We start from the raw sequence: 16336 nt of genomic DNA, 5'->3' as shown, positions 1-16336 counted from the left end.
TTACCAGCAATGTTTTCTGGTGTTTCTCAAAGCTATTATATTTATCATTTTCCTGTTTGGTGGACATTTTTGTGGGAGAGGGCTCTGTCCGTTTCTTTTTAAAAAATATATGAATGTTTCAGGAAAAATAGTGGGGTTTTTTTCCCCCTTTCCATTGCTCTTCTTTGTAGCTACACCTCTGTTCCTTAAGTATGTGGCCAGTAAACAGTTGCTACTGTCAGGTTTCAAAGTAACAGCCGTGTTAGTCTGTGTTCGCAAAAAGAAAAGGAGTACTTGTGGCACCTTAGAGACTAACCAATTTATCTGAGCATAAGCTTTCGTGAGCTACAGCTCACTTCATTGGATGCATCCAATGAAGTGAGCTGTAGCTCACGAAAGCTTATGCTCAGATAAATTGGTTAGTCTCTAAGGTGCCACAAGTACTCCTTTTCTAGTTGCTACTGTTTGATTTTAACTTTTTTTTATGTGTGCGCGCCTAATAGACTACCTTTATCTTGTTGTTTTATTTTTGCACTTTCTACCAATAAATGCTCTTCTAATTGACATCAAATATGCCTCAAAGATTTCTACACAAAATTTCTAGAAATTTTAACTGACATATAAATTCCAGAAAATGAGCTTGGATATCTTAAAGTTCCTTTCTTCATATCACCCTAATAGAAACTTGTCATTTAGTACTTCTAATGTATTTGTGATTCTCTAGTCTTAAGTATGTGGTTCATTCTTTAGAAAGAATTAAAGTAAAAGAATGTATTCATTCTTTTTTTAGCCTTTGATTTAGTCAGTATAAAGACTATTAAAAGGTTTCTGAGTCAAGTTATATTTAAGATAAATTTCTTTCTACCTTAGCAGCTTGATGGAAACTATTTGTAAGGGTTAGTAGCAGCTTACCACCTAGAGAACTATGGAAAGAAATGTCTCCAATTAAATGGGCTAATACCTATGTGTTATACGTGAACACCTTCCCTTGCCACGTAGCTGTTCTAGGCCATTAGTGTTAATTTCTATGCAAAATATTGATTACACTATATTGAAAGATCTGTTGAAAGGCAATCATTACTTACTTTAGAATAGGCTACATGGAAAGACCATGCTTACAGAAGATAGTCTTAAGAGGATATGAAAGAGTCACACAACTTTTAGATAATCAGTTTATAAGTTAACAGGAGTGGGAAATTACTGGCAATGCAGTTGAAGTAGCTTGGGCCTCTTGTAGGCGTGAGATTTACTGAAAAAGTGATAGTCATCTTTAGTATGTTGCTGTCAATGAATCAACTCCTCATCTGCCAAAGATAGCTTTTCTGTACATTTTCTTGATAGTTTAAGTTTCCCAGTGGCATATTTTTGGCTTTTAAAGGCATTTTTATAGCCTTTTAAAGTTACTTGTGGTCTTTCTCTAAATATATAGCTGTACCTGCATGGTGCTTATCTCTACAGAACATCAGTGCTTTGCAACTCTACAGTCTGCCAGGTCAGATGCTGACTAGTGGAAGATAGCATTGCACTGTGCTAACTGTCGTTGATTTTAGTCTGATTATATTTTTGCACCAATGGAAAAAAAAATCTCTATCAGCCATTATCAGAAAGTCATATATAAGTATTACTGATCGAGGATGAATCTGTCATTCAGAATGCATTATTTGTTGCTGTATAAAATAAAGTTCAGAATAAGTCGATTAAGTCCTGGTGGTGGGGAGGGGGAAGGAAACTCCACTGATTGATAATGATCGACCTACATTTATGCATAGTACAAAAGAGGCAGTCTTAGCCAGTTCAGCAACAGTGGCTTTATTTCTTAGTCATGACGGTTTTGGTACAACATTAAAGCAAGTTGTGGCTTGATTTTTAGATTATAGCTTGTTTTGTGGTTAGAATAGTTCAGTGAGAGAGTTTTAGCGTGGAGATAGATGCGGTGAATCTCCTATGGCCTTGGAATCCAAAGTCTGGCTTGCTTTATTTCAGATGTTTGTGTTTTTCTAGGCTGGAGAATTTTCTTTCCAACTTTTTAATCTCTCCTCTTTTTCTTAGTGCCCCCCCCCCCAACCCCAACCCCCTTTATTTTTCCGCTGTGACACTTACCTGGTGGCTGGGTGTGGTGAGTGTTTCTTGCAACATCTACACACTGCCAGGTTCCAGCATGTTTGATGTCTAAGCACTGTTTCACTGATTTAGTCAGTGCAAAAAACCTAGCCAAAGACATCTGTTAATCATAAATATCTAATTTAAAATCAATCTGTTGTAACAATTTATTTTGCCTTTCTAGTTTGCTCAGCCTCTCTCTCTTTCCCTCTCTCTTTCCCCCGACTCCCCCCGGAAACCTCTTTTAATGGAATCCTATTTTGTTTATAAGAGGAAAGATTTGTCAAGTTTTGTGTTCACTTGCTGGGTGATTCTTGGGTAAGAAGCATTTACTGCTTGGTTAGCTAGCTGAGCCTTGTCTTACCGCAGACAGCTTTCTGGGTGTGCTGTAGGATTTCTAATAAAAACAGAAAACTCTAAAGGAATGTTTCCTCACAAATTAATAGTACTGTACAAAGAGTTGCTAGCGAAAGGGCATAATTGTAATGGAGAGTGAAGGGAATGGTAGGGAAGGAACTACGCAACATCCAAGATTAAAAAGGGCAGCAAAGCCAGTTTAGTCACTGTGTATAAGTGTATCGTTTTTGTTTCAAGTAACGCTTTCTTCCAAGTGCACTTTTGTACTGTAACAAATGGCAATTTAGATATTAGTTACCAGGAAGTGACCTAATGTCTTGTTCTACAGATATTGACTTAATGCAGTCATATCAGTATTTTCTGTTGATTGAAAATAGTAAATTACTTTACATGTAGATCACTTCCTGTAAGAAAAATATGCTTTGTGCAATAGCCTAGCATTTTCCAAGTACCATAAAGCAAAAGAGAGAGACAGTCTAGAGTCAAAATGAAAACAATTATGATACAATGTGATTTTTTTTAACAAGCCAATGTTTTGTGCTGAAGACATATTTGGGAAATATACAGTTTATCTACTTTTAGTTATGAAGTGCCTTATGCCAGCTTGAAGTACAGCTAATGTTAACTTGGGGGAAGCATCCAAAAGAGACATAAAATGAGGTAAAGAACAATTTAGTAGACCTTTGAGGCAGAGGGAAGTAAAGTGTTTAAATTAATTGGCCTTCGGACTACAAGTTTTTTTTTAAATTGTTCACTCAATACCACATTACAATTATAATTTCTCTTCAGCAAACTTAAATAGTTTCATCCCTAAATGTAAATTTAATAGTTTTCTTATTTTTAAAAAAGGTAAAAAAGGTTATCTGAGGGAGAAATTCAACAGGTAACATTAGAATTCAGGTAAGAAATCATTTTAAATTCTTTTTCTATATCTACAAGCTTTCTTACCTACTTCCATCATTCTGCAGTTTTGTACATGTTCTTCTAAAATTTGTTTAGCTTGATCATAGTCAGATATGTCTTATATTTATGAATATTTAGAGCAACAGGCATTTTACTAGGAAAAGAATAGTGAGTTGTAAGTGGAGTAGTGGTAGCTCCAAAATGATTCTTTAATTAATAGCATTAAAAAGTACATTGCTGGACACATTTTCCATTTTCTGATTCTGGTGTGATTTCTGAACGATGGTCCAGGAGTAAAAAGAGAGAGGTTCTGAAATTAGACTCCATGCCCAGCTCCACTGTATTTGAGCCCAATGCTAAAATGGCAACTCACATGGGACCAAATATTTTGGGAAGAGGCATTGGCATGTGACAGTTGAAATTCTGCTGGAAGCTACTTTAGGGTGTTAAAGTTTTAACTTCAGATTTTACCTCTAACATTTGCCGTTGCACCTTGATTAAATAAGAGGGATGGGTGAATATCAAGTAAAAATACAGAGAAACAAAATTGAAATACTTAGTTTTATTAAACTTTAATGATTATTAATTCATTTAAAATGCTAAGAGGAAGAAGTCCTGGCTTGTGTTTTACAATTTGCTGCAGAATACCGTAATATATATTCTAAAGCATTTTGTTATTGGATCCATCACCCACGACTCTGAAATGGAAAAATTAAACTTTCCATATTTTATCTAAAAGGAATCCCCCAATGCAAACAAATTAAATAGAGTTAATACTTACATACTGTTGTTTTGTATAAATCAGATTGATTCTGATGTCTTAACTGTGATTTACTAACTCTGGATTTCATTTGCTTTGTGTGTATATGTTTTTAACGTTCTTTATTTCCCATATTATTCGTGTTGGTCACTCATTCATCATGGTAGGTTGGGGATAGAATTTTTTTAGTCAGTGGTAGGTACCATCAGATGATATTTATGGATATAGGAATATAAGCTGTGACTCAGCATTTTAAAAAGTATTTTTGTATGGTATGAAGAAACAAAACTAATAATAGATGATTTTATTCATGCAAGGAGGAGGCATCAGGCAAAGTAAGAAAGATCTGAAGGAACAAGACAGAATGAAGAAAAGCAAGTCTGATATGGCTGCATACGTGCTGATGCCTTGCAGCAAGGGAGGTTTAGGTTGGCATTAGGAAAAACTTCCTAACTGTCGGGGTGGTTAAGCACGGGAATAAATTTCCCAGGGGGGTTGTGGAATCTCCATCATTGGAGATTTTTAAGACCAGGTTAGACAAACACCTATCAGGGATGGTCTAGTTAATACTTAGTCCTACCATGGGTGCAGGGGACTGCACTCGTTTGATGTCTCCAATCCCTTCCAGACCTATGATTCTATGTTCAAAGCCTGAGTGATTGAACCACAAATCATGTCTAGTTTTCGTAGCTGAGAAAACATTCCAGAAGTGTGAGCCAATGTTTTACGCTTGCCAATATTGTAAAAATGAAACATAAAATGTGAAGTCCAGTTTTGGGGTGCTTAATTATTTGTGAGCAGCTTGTTAATATCCACTGCGTGTGCACACGCTTGGAAGGTAACAGTCATTAATGAAAGTTATAAACTGGTGACCAGTTCATTTGTTTGCCCTCTTCCTTCCTTATTTCAAAATTAAGATTATGTGGTCTGTATCATTGTCTTAAAAATATGGGGAAGAGTATTCTTTTGCTGTATTCCTTGAAGTAACATTTAGTGATTGTGGATGGTGCTTGATTGACATCTGCAGAGACTAAAGTCTGATATCTACAGAGTAAGTAAGCTTTAGGCAGCTTCTATGCCACACTGTGTGCCTAACCTTGACTAGGAACATCTTAACCATGTTTAAACACAGTACTATAGCCTGCATATGTGTTAGACTACCTCTAGACTATTTATCAGACACTTGACTAAACCCTTTACAGTTCACCATGATCCAGTGGATTGATGGTTGCCTATAAGACTACCCAACCTCTGCTAGAAGGTGACTAAACACCATTTCTCAACTTTTTAGAAACACTTAGATCTTGTCTGCTTTAGGTCTTGTATTCAGTTGTAGCATCTTATATTGACTGAACCTGTGTTCCTATTCTGCCATGCTGCAACCTCACATTTTGTTCCCTGAATTAAGTCTACATCTCATATTAAGCATACTACATTTTTTTTGTCATCTGAAAAATGCCTTGCAGTTTGACTTAACCTGTTCCCACAAGTTCCCTGTTATGTTACAGATGGCATCAGTTGCCCTTTCATACATGTGATAGCAATAAACAGTCAGTAGAAAATGATCTATGAGTGAACCAGGACAATGTAACAATACATAATAATGCAAATATACATTCTAACACGACTACTTAGAGAGAGTGTGATATCAAAATTTGCTGCAAAATGTCTATAAAATTGCAGAATTTGAAATGTGCCCCCTTAACAATTTTGTTTAATAGATTTCAGTGTTCTCTATGATGTATTGTTGCAATTACCTACTGCAGACTGCTAAAGGCTTTAAATCCTTTGATAACCAATAAATCTTAAAAGGGGAGAGAACTATAATGGAAAGACTTTTTAATGCACAGGTTTTATAAATGTAAAAAGCTTTGTATTTTAATGTAATTATATGAAAGTCACTTGTTCCAGTGAACATATTTTATTTGGTTGGTCTGAGTGCTTCCATTACATTAAAAAAAAATTCCAGATGGATTGCAAACTAACCTATAATGAATTAAGTTACGTAGTGCAGAGTAATCGTTACCCATTTTGTTGTGCTGCTTTACACTTCTGTAGTGCTCTTCACTGAAGAGTCTCAAGGGGCTTAAAATAACTGAAGGTAGGGGAGAGGGAAGTATGGTGAAGCTGCAGTAAAGAGGGACCTTGCTCAGTCCCTTAGAGTCAGTAGTAGAGCTGGAAGTAAATTCAGGAGTTCCTAGTTCTGTGTTGAGACTGCTAGACAATGTTTCTTCAAATTTTGAAAGAGTAGAAGAGGGATTGTTCCTCCTCTCTCAAACAGAAACTGATCATGTAGGAGAAACTGAAAAACCATCTTAAATGGTCTTTCTGCAGATCAGTAATCTTTCTGCATGTGTGCATTTCTTCGTTCTTTTCGGACCTTCCCTCATAGCAACTGGCGGACAGCAGCAATCAATTTTTTGTTCCCCCCAGGCATCTGAAAATGTCCTTAACAGAGAATTTATTTTATAATAACCTATTTAGATTTCTGTTTATAGTAACATACATTGAATTTAAATAATTTGTGGAATTTTTTCTGTGTTCTCCCAAGCAGTTTTTAAATTCAGTTTTGTATAAATGAAATAGCCACATCTTTGTGAAGCATGTAGTACCTGGTTTTCTAGCCACCCTAATGAAGCGATTGGGAATTCTGTGCTTCAGCTGCTGCAAAACTAGGACCCCATGAAAGGTATGTCCTCCTGAAAAGGAGCGGAGCCTGCTAAGAGCAACGAAAGGCTCTAATATTGACCAAATTTGCATTTAGTAAAATAGAACTGAAATAACTGGTACAAAGATGGATGTCTAAAATCTGATTTCTTCAAGGCAATCTGGATTTTGCATGAAGAAAGTTAAGAAAAATAATTTTGCAGAGGTTTTGTTAGGATCGGCGTCTTCCATTAGAAGAACAATAAGTTGAGGCTTAACATTGCTTGCAAATCATGCTTAACAAAAGTTGTATCAAAGAATCACAAAATTGGGAGTATAAATATTTTTGAAAGACATTTGCCATAGAGAGGAGTTGGAGGTATCTTTACTTGTTTATTGATAGCTTGCTGCTTTTCCTCTCTAATACTTCTCTTCAGTTTGATGCCAAACTGACATGCTCATAAATACCTAATGCTGCTCTCCTTTGAGACATTCTGCCTGCACATCTGCAGGGTTATGCCTAGAAGAATTGTTGAAGTATGGATCTAATGACAAAAATACAACTGAACGTGAACCTAGTCATTCTGTAGTTGCTGTTCGTTTTACATACTCATGCCAGATAAATCAAATGGACACCTGCTGTTTTTGGTTTACCTGTTGTTAGTGATAACGTCAGATGGTTAGCCTGTCTGCAGTCTTACTCCCCATTTTTATCTTTAGAAGGGATATAAACCCTCATGCTCCCAAAACAAGTCTAACACTAATTGAGGGGAGTTAGGAAGAAATTTCTCTTGTGGACAAGTTGCTCCATAATTGGGATTTCTTGAACCTTCTTCTGAACCATGTGGTACTTGTCACAGATAGAGACAGGATACTGGAATAGCAGGATCACTAGTCTTATCCAGTAATGCAATTTCTGTGGACCTTAATATTCATTCTGATGACCATTATGCTTCTACACCCACAATCCCACTTCAATTCTAGTATGAGTTTAGTGACTGTCTCGATGAGCATGATAAAAATGCTAAAATAGGTGTGCAAAGCATTAGGACCTTATTTTCAGAGGTTCTGAGCACCCACAACTGCAGTTTTAGTTAATGGGAGCTCTGCATGCTCAACGTCTCTGAAAGTCAAGCCCCATAACTCCAGCCGTTCATGCGATCTGCTGCTGAATTAATTTTTGGAATGGAAATGAAAGCGGGGAGGGGGGAAGATAGTAATAAAAATGTGATGTTTAAGGTCTGTTATCAACCTGCTTGGATTAAAGAAAAGCTTTAGCAGACTGGTGCAAGTGCTATGAGAACCACTTAAGGTCAGACACTTAACTGCTCCTGGACTAGCAACCAAATTGTTGGGCTCGGGAGAGCTGTGTGTGCTGATGCAGTAGGCAGATTGCGCACTGCAGGGTCAGTACTAGTGTATGATGTATTGAAGCCACTAGTAAGTGTCTTTCATTAGGAGGAGAGAAATTAACGGAAAGGGGTAGAAACAAAGATCAGATTTAGAGATGGTTTGAAAGGTGGTATTTATACTTTTGATAATTTAAAAATGATTTTCCAATGTACCTTATTTTCTCGAAAATACTGTATAATTCTGACCCTCTGACAGCAGCTGCTTTCAGGTTCCCTTTTTCCCAAATTGCTGGTGTGATTAGACATAGTACACTTTGTGTTTTCAATCTTGTCATTGGCATAGCCCACATTTGTATTGCTAAACAGCAGTCGGCAATGTATAACCTTTACTCTACTTCATATTGCATTCTCCTCCATAGTGCCTGATGACACCACTCAGAATTCAAAATCTATCTCCAGAAGCATGTCGGAGAGCAAAGAACAAGTGGTGGATTTTGTGTGATGTTTGCCTGTTGTTCATTTATAGAATAGATTGTTAAAAGTTATTTCATTTCTGAGAAATGCTGTTAGAATGTTTTGACTCATCCCTAGACTGTTTCACCCTGAAGATCTTTGTGAATATGGCAAAATGAAATGAAATGTTTCCTATATTATAAATGAAGTTAGGACATACAAACTTTGCATGTAGTTAACAATTTTAGTTATAATAGTAGTAATTATAAACACGTGCCACCAGCTCAGCCACCGTTCCTTTCATTTCCCTAATTTTTGCTTTGTCTTCATCTGCAATTAAACACTTTCCCATGCTCTTGGGCAAAATGCCACAGATATCCAGTACAGATGTGCCTTCTGGTTCTTTGGGACTTCAGCCCAATATCTGCAGGGCAGATATTTCTACTGCACTCAGTGTCTCCTGCCTTATTAAGAGACTCATCAGAAAGTCTCTATAGAAACTGGGCTGAATCAGAGATTACAGATGGGAAAGACCTATTAGATCATTCAGTCTATCCACTTGACGATTTCTTATAATACACTTTGTCCAGTCTGGTTTCAAAAGTTCAAGGCAATGGGGCTTTCACCATGTTCCTTGGGGAAGCTATTCCCCAGCTAACAGATCTCTCTGTTGGTTATACTTTCCCTAATATTCAGCCTCCTTTTCTTTTGAGTTAACTTCATCTCATTACATCTAATCATGTTTTGTGTACCACTGTAATGGTTTGTAATAATAATATAGTAAAATGACTACAACAACACTGCATATAGTAAAAATACTGTAACTTTTGATGAGTTATTTTGGGAAAAACTGGAAAATTTCAGGTAAAAGCTGAACTTCCTGGTGAAAAGACCAGAATGGTGGAACATCTACAAAATTGACTTATTGATTGCTCACTGTCTCTCTCTGTTGTGAAACTTTTAGAAAACCATATTCACTATTATGCTTTTATTGCATATTTCATCTAAGGATCTGAAAATACAGTAATTTGTGAACATCAGCTAATACTTTTAGTGTCCCTGTGAAGGGAGCGGTAATTCCATTTTACAGATGGGAAACTTGAGCCTCAGAGAGGTTGTTTCTTGACTAAGCACACACAGTGGAAGAATCAGAAATAGAACAAGACTCCTTACTCTGTCCTGTGCCCTAACCCCTAACTGACATATATTAACAACACTTTGTTTTGCATTTGTAGGAAATTTGTCCAGTCTAAGTCGTCTTGGCCTAAGGTACAATAGACTGTCAGCAATCCCCAAGTCTTTAGCAAAATGTAGTGAACTTGATGAACTGAATTTGGAGAACAACAACATTTCCACTTTACCAGAGGTGAGAGGCACAAGGTGTTCACTTTGGGGGGAATGTAATAGATTTTTTTCGTTTTATGAGCACATCAAAATATTGCAAATTGATTTTTACATCAAAAGCTTTAAGGAATGAGCCTCACTTTAACCTGTGTGTGTGTGTATGTGTATATATATAAAAAAAACATTGGAGATCTATAAATCCACCAGTGTTGCCACATTGACATGTATATCTAACCAGTTAGATGGTAATTCAATTGATGAATCATCAGGCAACAAGACACTAACTCATTTTATCCATTTTCTAAATGTTTTTATGACACAATTAAACAAGGAAGCCAGGGGCCTATCATTTTAGACGGACGTGAGATTCCTGTTGCAGTTGCTCAGGGGGCAAGGAGACCGAAAACTAAGAGGGATCTCTGTCCACTTCCAACTGAAGCAGGACTGTTCTGTTTTGATAAACAGGTGGACAAAAAGACCCTATGTTTGTCATTGCTGCTTAATGTTAACATTTCCATCATAATATAATGTAGGACTTTGCAATTTACAGCAATGTTTCGCTCCCAGTGCAGTGCATCCTTCAGTTGGGTGGCTCACCACCCACTAGCTACAAAAGGTAACAGTCTGCAGAATCCTGTGGTGGTTAGGATTGTGCAGGGACCAGCTCTCTTGCTCCCTGCCTCGGCTATTGCACCTGCTAGTTCTATGCTGTTCCCTCCTGCCTCAGCCAAGTCACAGGACATTCCACCCTCCTCAACTCTGTAGAACTGGTGAGTTTTAGGCTTCATGATAAAAAGCACAGAGTTTATTCTGCTCTGTTTCAGTTAGTGATCCAAACATTAATACTATTTTGTTCAGTCTACCTAACCTGTTCTACGAAGAACGACATCTAAAATTATGTTGCAAATATCATATCATTAAAATCTACCTAATGAGAAAAGAGAGAACATGTATACAGGGGAAAAAGATGTGAACGTAAATTAGAGGACCATTGAAAGCACCCAAGTACAATAATTGCTTTTCTGTGTATGAATTATTAAATTCAGCAACAACTGACTGGAAACAAAAGAGAATTAAATATTGCGGTAGGCTTGTGCTTTAAGAAAATGCTGTTGAGAGAAAGTTGCTCAGCTGCTTTTAAGAGCAAAGATGAACCACCCCACCCAAGCATGTTATGAAAGTAACTGCAATGTGATTACACATAGAGAAGCAATTGACTGGAGAACTGATTGCTTATCCTAAAGTAAGTTGACTCCTAATCAAAAACTCTCCCTTAACAAATAGTGCTATTTTACCTAAATGTGTTAGTCTAACAATGAGTTATATGTTGTGACAAAGAAGCAGCTCAAATATTAATGTAGTAGTGTAATCCATTGAAAATTAAGCATTCTTGGCTGCAATAGAAAGAAAATCCATTTGCAAAGAAATTGCTGAAATACAAAATGAGCCAGAGCTCGTGATGCAATGCCTAATAAATATTGTATCTTAAAAGGATATGTTGGGAAAGGCAGCAGTCCCACAGCTTTCATAAATGTTGAGTGCATTGTTTTTCTTTAGACTGTGTGTAACTAAGCTCTGTATCTTCCCCTCCAAGACATTTTAATTGTTAGTTACTTGTGAGCTGTTAGAAAAATTATATACACTAGATAATATACATATTATCAACAACATTTATGTATAGTCCCAGACTTGAAAAACAGCCTTTGCGAATTCCAAGGTCAGTTTGAAACCATAAGGTGTTAGGAACCCCAAAGTACTGTAGCAAAATACAGAACCAAAAATGCCAACTAAATAATGAAATCACTAAAGGCAGGATTTCCTCTTAAAAGATTGTGCTAAATAACAATGAGATTTTAATACGACTGATATCTCTACAACTTAAAGTTCTGTTGTTTACGGTTAGGAAAAAAATGGCTGCACTGACTTTTCTGAGATAAGACTTTTTTTCTTGTGTTCAAATACCCGCAAATTTTTTTGAGCCATGAAATGAAGCAAAGCAAGTTACAATTTGATGGTTTATTTATATAATGAATGTGAAGCGACCCTTAATTTAAAAACCAAAAAACTTTCATTCCTGAAACAACAATGCTATAAAAATGTTATTGTAATTGTAATATTAAAACTGCAACCCAGAAAAAGTAAAGATATTTGAAGTTGATTGAAATTTTTGAGAGATTGCTGCTATTCTGTCTGTGATTGTAGATATTGTAATATTTCTGGTATGTAACATCATGCGTGAATCTTTAATCCCTGCAATACCTAAACAAATAGGGCTGAATTAAGCTTGGCATAGTAATGAGCGAAAGATGATATTTCAGCATTAATTTGGCATTCATTATTTATTTCTATAGTGCCAATAGTGTGTCTGGGTGCTTTACTGACAGATACAAACCTGAGATTCCTGCTGTCAAAGTTCCTTCCCCACTCTGAACTCTAGGATACAGATGTGGGGACCTGCATGAAAGACCCCCTAATCTTATTCTTACCAGCTTAGTTTAAAAGCTGCCACCACCAAAGTGTTACACAAAGAACAAGGGAAGTGCCCACTTGGAAACGTCTCCCCGCCCCCCCCCCCCCAAAAAAAAAATCCCCCCAAGCACTACACCCCCTTTCCTGGGAAGGCTTGATAAAAATCCTCACCGATCTGCATAGGTGAACACAGACCCAAACCCTTGGATCTTAAGAACAATGAAGCAGCAATCAGGTTCTTAAAAGAGAATTTTAATTAAAGAAAAAGTAAAAGAATCACATCGGTAAAATCAGGATGGTAAATACCTTACAGGGTAATCAGATTCAAAACATAAGAGAATCCCTCTAGGCAAAACCTTAAGTTACAAAAAGATACAAAAACAGGAATATACATTCCATTCAGCACAACTTATCAGCCATTTAAACAAAACAAAAAGAAAAGGAGTACTTGTGGCACCTTAAGAGACTAACCAATTTATTTGAGCATAAGCTTTTGTGAGCTACAGCTCACTTCATCGGATGCTTTTCCACTGAATGCATCCGATGAAGTGAGCTGTAGCTCACAAAAGCTTATGCTCAAATAAATTGGTTAGTCTCTAAGATGCCACAAGTACTCCTTTTCTTTTTGCGAATACAGACTAACACGGCTGCTACTCTGAAACCTGTCATTAAACAAAACAGAATCTAACGCATATCTAACTAGACTGCTTACTGACTTTTTACAGGAGTTCTGACCTGCATTCCTGCTCTGGTCCCGGCAAAAGCATCACACAGACAGAGGGAACCCTTTGTTCCCCCACCTCTAGTTTTGAAAGTATCTTGTCTCCTCATTGGTCATTTTGGTCAGGTGCCAGCGAGGTTATCTTAGCTTCTTAACCCTTTACAAGTGAAAGGGTTTTTCCTCTGGCCAGGAGGGATTTAAAGGTGTTTACCCTTCCCCTTATATTTATGACACCTGCCTAAAGGACGTTACAATCTAATTTTAGTCACACACACAAAACTCTCAAGAAGCAAGACTAAAAGCAGTTGGTTTGAATAACAAAACTTAGCACCCAGTTGGTTAATTCTAATGGTTTTATTTTAGGTCTGTTTGATTTTTTTTTCTTCTTGGTTTGTCACAAAAAGACACACAGAAGTAACTTAGATTATTTTGTGGTAGGATTAAGATCAGAAAAAATTTAGGGTTTCTGAAAAATGTTTTTTCAAGTGTGCCTAAACATTGAGGGTGGGGGGGGCTATTTCTGTTAGTATGTACATTATCTGAATTTCAAGATGCTTTTAAAATAAGGACCTGCTAGACATCAGTGGCTGAAGCTTTAGTAGTAATTGTAGGAACCTGTAAAGCAAATTCATTCTTGATGTCAAGTCAATTCATAGCATAGACTTTTATTAAGTTAATACAGATTTGTATTTTTTTTTTTTTTTAAAAAAAAACCTCATTGAAATGCAGTGTATTGGGTTCACACCTATTTCCATCCATTTTCAACTGGGGTGGCATCAAAGTGAGGATGAGTTTGGTCTCTGATTCTCTGAAGGACAGTTGCTATATTCATAGATTCCACAGCCGGGAGGGACCATTGGAATCATCTCATCTGACCACCTGTATAACACAGGCTGTAGAACGTCCCCAGAATCATGCCTAGAGGATATCTTTGAGAGAGAAAAACAATGAGAAGTCCAGTGGCACCTTAAAGACCAACACATTTATTTGGGCATAAGCTTTCGTGGGTAAAAAACCCACTTCTTCAGGTACATGGAATGAAAAGCCAGTCTTGATTTTAAAATTGCCAGGGATGGAAACTCCACCATGACGCTTGCTAAATTGTTCCAATGGTTGGTTATGCTCACCTCACTGTTAAAAAAAAATTATATCTGATTTCCAGTTTGAGCATGACTTACGACAGTTCAGCACCATTAGCTGCATCTCCTCCTCTACACAATAGCTATTCTATTTGTCACATCAGCACTGGTTGCATTTCCTCCAGTACTGGAAATGCTGGTGAGGACTGATGTGATTTTTTTTCTGCTGAGCTTTCCAGACAACCTCTGTCTGCACTCTGGGTGGCTCTAGCCAGTGCTATCAGTGTTGCTCAAAACCACTATTTTTTTTTTTTTTTCAAGTAGAAAAAGGTTACAAAAAAAGCAGTAGCTGTGTTTTTAAATGTTGGTACTTTTTATATACTAGCACCATAAATGTGTGGGAGGAGAGGAATACAGTTCTCTCCTAGTGATTGTGGATGAGACTGTATGGATGGGAGAACTTTTTCTGAAGTTGATTGCAACACTTATCTTGTTGCGTGGGCTCAGGGAAGCTATTTTTAAGAGACCCAATACAGTGAAAGAATACATGTTCAAATAAATCTAAACGCAAAGCTCAAGTGAAACTAGATCCTGAATGTTTGTGTGTGTGGTTCTCCCCTACCCTCTCTCCCTTTCCAGGGTCTTTTATCGAGTCTTGTGAACCTGACTAGCTTAACATTGGCCAGGAACTGCTTCCAGTCATATCCAGTGGGTGGCCCATCACAGTTCTCCACAATCTACTCTCTCAACATGGAACACAACCGCATCAGCAAAATCCCGTTTGGAATTTTCTCTAGAGCTAAAGTGTTAAGTAAGCTGAACATGAAGGTGAGCCACAGCAATGCTCCATTGCTTGTAACATCCATAGCAGATTCTTTGAACTGTAACAAATTTAATGATACAAAGAATAAACTTGTAGCATATGAAAGGGACCCTTTGTCACCTTACTCAGATATCACAGACACACATCCTTTACCTGTGTAACTGATCCATTTCATTTTTCACTATTTATTCTATTAGCTCTTTCACATTGCCTTCACATTTGGACAATGAAAATCAGTGAAGCTGGTTGTACTTTGCATGTTCAGGAACCTGAATGGTTGAATTGCAAACGTTGCAGAAGAATATTTTGTTTTAAAGCAATTTCATTTCAATTAAAAACAGAATCCTGGAAAGAAATATCTATTGCCTTTTTTAAGCTTATATTTACAAAATCTAAAATTAAGACCTTGTTATTACTATTATTTTTGCATTGAGGTAGCCTAGAGACCACAGTAAGAACTCATGTCCCATTGTGTTAGATACTGTATATTTTTAAAGAGACTGTTTACATCCCCTAAAGATCACAATATAAGCATATGATGACAGATTAAAGGTGGAGAAAATAGCCACGAGGGATGATAGTGTAACAGTGAAATGACTTTAGTTTAATATGTAACAGAATACACATTCAGAGATTTTCAATATATCTTTGAAACTCGACAAATCGCCCCTCCTATGTCTTAATATAATTAAATTTTAGAAAATGTATTTATCAATAAATGATAGCAATTATTATTTATTACTAATTGTGACAGCACCTACAATGTACAAGGCACTTTCAAGCTATGTAAGATAGTCTCTTCCCTGAAGAGCTTGCCTTCTGAAATACAAAAATAGATTCGTAGATACTGAGGCCAGAAGGGACCATTGTGATTATCTAGTCTGAGCTCATGTTTAACACAGGTCATAGAACTTCCCCAAAATAATTTATAGAGCAGATCTTTTAGAAAAACACCCAATCTTGGTTTAAAAATTGTCACTCATGGAGAATCCTCCACAACCCTTGGTAAATTATTTTAATGGTTAATTACTTACACTGTTCAAAATTTATGCTTTATTTCCAGTCTGAACCAGATGAAGAGGGCGCAACATAAAAGTAAAGTGGCTGGTGCACGTTTTAGTCATTTCAAGGGGGTTAACATTTTTATTGTATTGTAAAAACTTATGTTTAACTGTCCTCCAATACCTCTATTATTAGATGACTGAATTTTTGTTGACCTCACAACAGAAATTAGTCTTGGGGAAAGATTTGAATGGTGAGAGGATAGTGCCTGGCACATTATTTGGAAAGAGTTTTTCAGGTGTAAGGGCAATGTGGAAAAGTCAGACAAAAGAGGCAACATCTTCCTTT

The 16336-nt window shown here is 36.8% G+C and overlaps 1 protein-coding gene across 4 annotated transcripts in view; it reads left to right on the top strand.

The window, feature by feature from the left end:
- SHOC2 (SHOC2 leucine rich repeat scaffold protein) overlaps positions 1–16336 on the top strand; it is a 107270-nt gene that overhangs the window by 72284 nt on the left and 18650 nt on the right. For all 4 annotated transcript variants that reach the window (XR_006292155.1, XM_027817906.3, XM_037903886.2 and 1 more), the window contains 2 exons: positions 9786–9916; positions 14803–14991. Coding sequence is in view for 3 of the 4 variants with exons in the window: in XM_027817906.3 (XP_027673707.1) it covers positions 9786–9916; positions 14803–14991 (320 nt within the window). In the remaining variant the exon portion in view is untranslated. The remainder of the gene's footprint in view (positions 1–9785; positions 9917–14802; positions 14992–16336) is intronic.

This window comes from Chelonia mydas, chromosome 7, assembly GCF_015237465.2.
Source record: "Chelonia mydas isolate rCheMyd1 chromosome 7, rCheMyd1.pri.v2, whole genome shotgun sequence".
In the NCBI taxonomy this organism is placed as follows: Eukaryota; Metazoa; Chordata; order Testudines; family Cheloniidae; genus Chelonia; species Chelonia mydas.
Note: the sequence above shows the minus strand (reverse complement) of the source record. Positions and strands in the feature narration are given on the sequence as shown.